The sequence below is a fragment of the Physella acuta genome, unplaced genomic scaffold (genome assembly GCF_028476545.2).
Source record: "Physella acuta isolate Inbredline_101_S28 unplaced genomic scaffold, ASM2847654v3 ptg001559l, whole genome shotgun sequence".
Taxonomy (NCBI): Eukaryota; Metazoa; Mollusca; class Gastropoda; family Physidae; genus Physella; species Physella acuta.
Genome location: NW_026733073.1, coordinates 140,977 through 145,140, shown reverse-complemented (window position 1 = coordinate 145,140; position 4,164 = coordinate 140,977). Strand labels below are relative to the sequence as shown.

The window sequence follows — 4,164 nt, the reverse complement described above, 5'->3', positions numbered from 1 at the left end:
CTGTATAGAAATAAAGTTGCAGAGAACTCAAAATATAAGCAAACGAAAAAAAAAGTGGAAATAAAAAAAAGCTGTTGCGAAAATAAGCTAATTAGTTTACTCTTTTGGTAGATACATTTTCTGTGTTTACACGCAAGAACAATAATCCGCCAACTGACACACATCCCTATACCCGAATGATTCACCTGGTAATAGACCTCGGTAGAGACCGAGGCGTCTCGAGGTGGGGGTGCGGACCGCACCGGGTGACACCCGACCTAGCGACGCCACTGGGTAGTTTTACGTTTTAGATATGCGAAAATGGAAATACATTAATTTATTTTCGTGAGGAATTTATACCCAAGTAGCGACACAAAAACTTTTAACTTAGATATTATTATTTTAATATTTACGTGAATAGAACAAAAAAAAAAAACCTCACATGCACAATTATATTCCCTCAAACATTGTAATTAAGTCTATTATTTTGAATGACAATAATATACAAACATTTACTATATTTAGTTACATCGAATCACAATTTAGTAATCAACAAAAATTCTATCATACAAAAACTCATCCATATTTGGTGTCAGCTGCCATAATGGAACTTCGAGAATATTATCTTCACCAATCGCGTTAATTAAATCCACATTTAGCTGTACGTTTCTTTCATAAAGTAGAAGCACCTTTCCCGGGTTGTCATGTGACATACTGTTCAATACCAGTGTGAAGAGCATCTGGAAATTATTGTCGTGAAAAAACTCAACAGTTACAACTAGAATTACACGCCAGGTGGCGTTGATCTCAGCAAAGAAATCTTCATATTCTGGACGCCCTGGCTCAAGATCTCTGGAGTCTCGAGTGTTTAGAAAAAAAGTTTGTTTTAAGTAGTTGCTTAAAACTGTAACAAAACCTTCATTGGGAGATGAAACTATAAATACGTGGTTTTGAAAATCTGTTAATCTCCTACGTGGTACAGTACCAAGTATTTGAGCAACGTAAGCCACAATGTACAGCTTACACCGCATGACGACAAAAGACCCCAAAAATATTATAGCGATGATGCACAAAAAAACAGCAGAGACATAAAGATATTGCTGACCCATACACTGACGCCAAAATGTACCAACATTCAAATGTTTATCTAGATGAGAATACAAACCAGATTCGTTGACACACACCAATTTGGAATCAAAATCTATATCTACATTTGTTGTAAGAATCCATTTGATGAAATAGAAGTTCTCACAACCACATGATAAAACGTTTCCGGCCAATCTCAAACTTAAATTTCCATTTCTCTCAGCCAGTGCATCAAGTTCCATTGTTACTTTTTCATTTAATGTCGAAATAGCATTTTCACTAAGATCGAGAACCTTCAAGTTTGGCGTCAGCTTAAGATCGAAAGGAATTTCAGTAAACCTGTTTGTTGCCAAATAAAGTTCTGTCATTTGTTGGTTAGTAGAAAAAGTATTTTGTGCGAGAAAACTCAGAGAATTTAAAGATAAATCTAGACGCTTCAACAATTTTAAATTCTTAAAAATTCTTAAGCTGTTAGATTGAAAACTATTTAAGTCAAATCTGCAATTTGCCAAAGCTAAATTTTCGACAGCTGAAAAGGAGTCTAAAAATGTGGGAGAAAAATCCGAGAAATCGTTTCCTGAAGATAACAATGTTTTGAGTCCCGTTAAACCTTGAATCTTTCCCGTAGGATATATAAATCCATTATCAGTGAGATCAAGGTATTCTAAATTTTCAGAACTAACAAAAGATATATTAACATTTAGCCCAGCGTCATTTATTAAATTCCGAATGCATAAATATTTTATTGATCTGGCTCCATAAAATATAAAACCTCTTAATTTCGTGTTGTTATTATTCATGGCAATCATTTCTCCTCTCTCAATGTTAATGTCATATTGTGTTGTGCTGTCATTATTTTTAGAAATAATTACATGTTGGTTTTGCTGTGTCTTTAATTGGTGTAATAGTTTATTTTTAGACACATATTTGTCGGGTATTTTAAACTTACTTGATCCTGTCGCGTCTTCTGAAACACCATAAAAATATACATTCTCTAAGCTTCTTAAAGAAAATAATCTAAAAAAAGCTATTTTACTTCCCATCCACCGATTTTCTGACAGGTCCAAATATTTCAGACACGAATGCCAAGTTTCACTAATTAAAGCGGTTTGTTCCAAAATGAAGAGAAAAGAATGGACGAATTCAAATCTACGGACACAAATTTGTAGAAGGTACTTCATTTTCTCTAAATCGAGAACACCATCATTAATTGAGTTACTAGAAATTTCCCCAGGGGGATTTCCAAAAACTCTATAAAATCTGACCATAGACATGTTCCTTCCTACTAGCGGTTGAAGGATATGCAAGACATGTTTTTTTGCGACATTTTCACTACTGCTGAACGTAAAGCTATCTAACAAAGGCAAATAGGCGAGGGCCATGTTGTTAAAATTAGAGCTGACGCCATCTATTGCTAATTGCCTCAAATGATTTAAGTTTTTAAAAGTACTTTCAATAATGTAATATGAACAAACAGTCAGAAAAAAATTGGTGAGTTTATCAAGTTTTTTAAACTCTGGTCCAAAGTTGACCGTTTCTCCTACACTGTCTATAGACAGAGTGGTCAGATTTTTTAGTGGACAAAGAAAACATGAGGGGTATTCACTCTTGATGTAATCTTGGTCTTGTATCAGATAGAGTTCCTTTAAATTAATGAGTGGAGAAAATATGCCGTCTGGATAGCTGTTGTTATCAAACTCCAGAGCATTATACTCTAGGTTTAGGACTTCCAGATTCGTAAGGCCGGAAAATGCATTTGTATGCATCGTATATATTTTATTATTACTCAAACTTAACAAACGTAAGTTTGTTATGTTTTTAAACGTGTCGTTTTCTAATTCAGTCAAAAGACTGTAATCCAAGAAAATAACTGTTGTATTTAATGGGAACCAACTTGAATTAATACGATCCAATGAAAGACTTGTACAGTTTATGGTGACGTCCAGTATGCTATTTGTCTGCTGACAGGGTGTGTTCGTCAATTTGAAAGTAGGACCTGTACTGTCGTGGTACGTCTGAAACTGTCTGATACTTTCTGCTTGTAGCTCTCTAACACAGAAGAGGCAGAATAGAATCACCACAGCAACCGTACCTTTCATCATGGGCGTTTTATTGTTGTGAACGTATCTGTTTAAAAAATAATTTGTAATGATATTATTTGCAGTTACACAGTTAAAGCGTAGTTGTGTGTGCTTGTTGACGGAAGGGTTGAGGGAGTTTAATCATGGATCACAATATGATACCTATCGTACTTATGTGTGGTTTACAATATTTTTTAAAAAATTGGGCTTATAGTTAAGCTGAAAAAAGAGGTTAACCAAAAACTTCTTTAAAAACAAAAGATTTATATTAATAACTAGCATATTTTGTGCACGATGATTCTAAAGAAAATAAACGAAACATATATCCGAGAGATAAATACTGGAATAATATTATGAAAACAATAAACCTTATAAACATTATGTTTTATTCTGAGAAAGCTTTCGATTGCATATTACAGATATATTTAAGTAGAGAGTAACCAGACAAGGATGTATTCTGTTCTTACTGCTTTTAGACCGTATAATTGAGATATAACACAACCTACAGAAAAATCAAGATAGACACTAGCAACCAGCCTAGTGGACGCAGTTGACTGCTATCCCCTAAGTCTCGAGTACACCTAGCTCCGATGGGTACCTAACTCACATCAAGTAAAGACAGCTGGGCATAGTACTGACCACAGTATCACTTCATATGCCGAGGTCATAGAAACAAGTGAACTTTACTTCCCTTGCTCCATACATCGTCAGATTTGAAAGGGGACTTTACTTTTACTTTAGCAGCTACAATCTACTGAATATACTGCTAGTAATAATAAACTATAAAAAAACTAAACGGAATTTTGGAACTGACCAGAAGGTTGACAAAGACATACAATCATATGTGTCTGACGACCGCGTTATGCGTCCTGCTTACTGACGGGAACGACGGTGTGTACTTTTAAAATAGTATTTTAAACGTTTTTGAGTGTTTAATTATTATGCTTTTGAATACAAGACATTATGCATTTTAAAGAGGGCATAAAATTAACTAACAATTACCACTAAAAAAATAAAA

At 34.3% G+C, this 4,164-nt stretch overlaps 1 protein-coding gene across 1 annotated transcript; it reads right to left on the bottom strand.

Moving 5' to 3' along the window:
- Nucleotides 1-444: 444 nt before the first annotated feature.
- LOC131928877 (toll-like receptor 4) lies at nucleotides 445-2,339 on the bottom strand. The gene is made up of 3 exons (XM_059285026.1): nucleotides 2,242-2,339; nucleotides 2,015-2,032; nucleotides 445-1,743 (listed from the first exon to the last, which is right to left on the bottom strand). Exons 1-3 carry the CDS (start codon nucleotides 2,337-2,339, stop codon nucleotides 522-524), a joined length of 1,338 nt encoding a protein of 445 aa, XP_059141009.1. The 3' UTR covers nucleotides 445-521.
- Nucleotides 2,340-4,164: the final 1,825 nt, after the last annotated feature.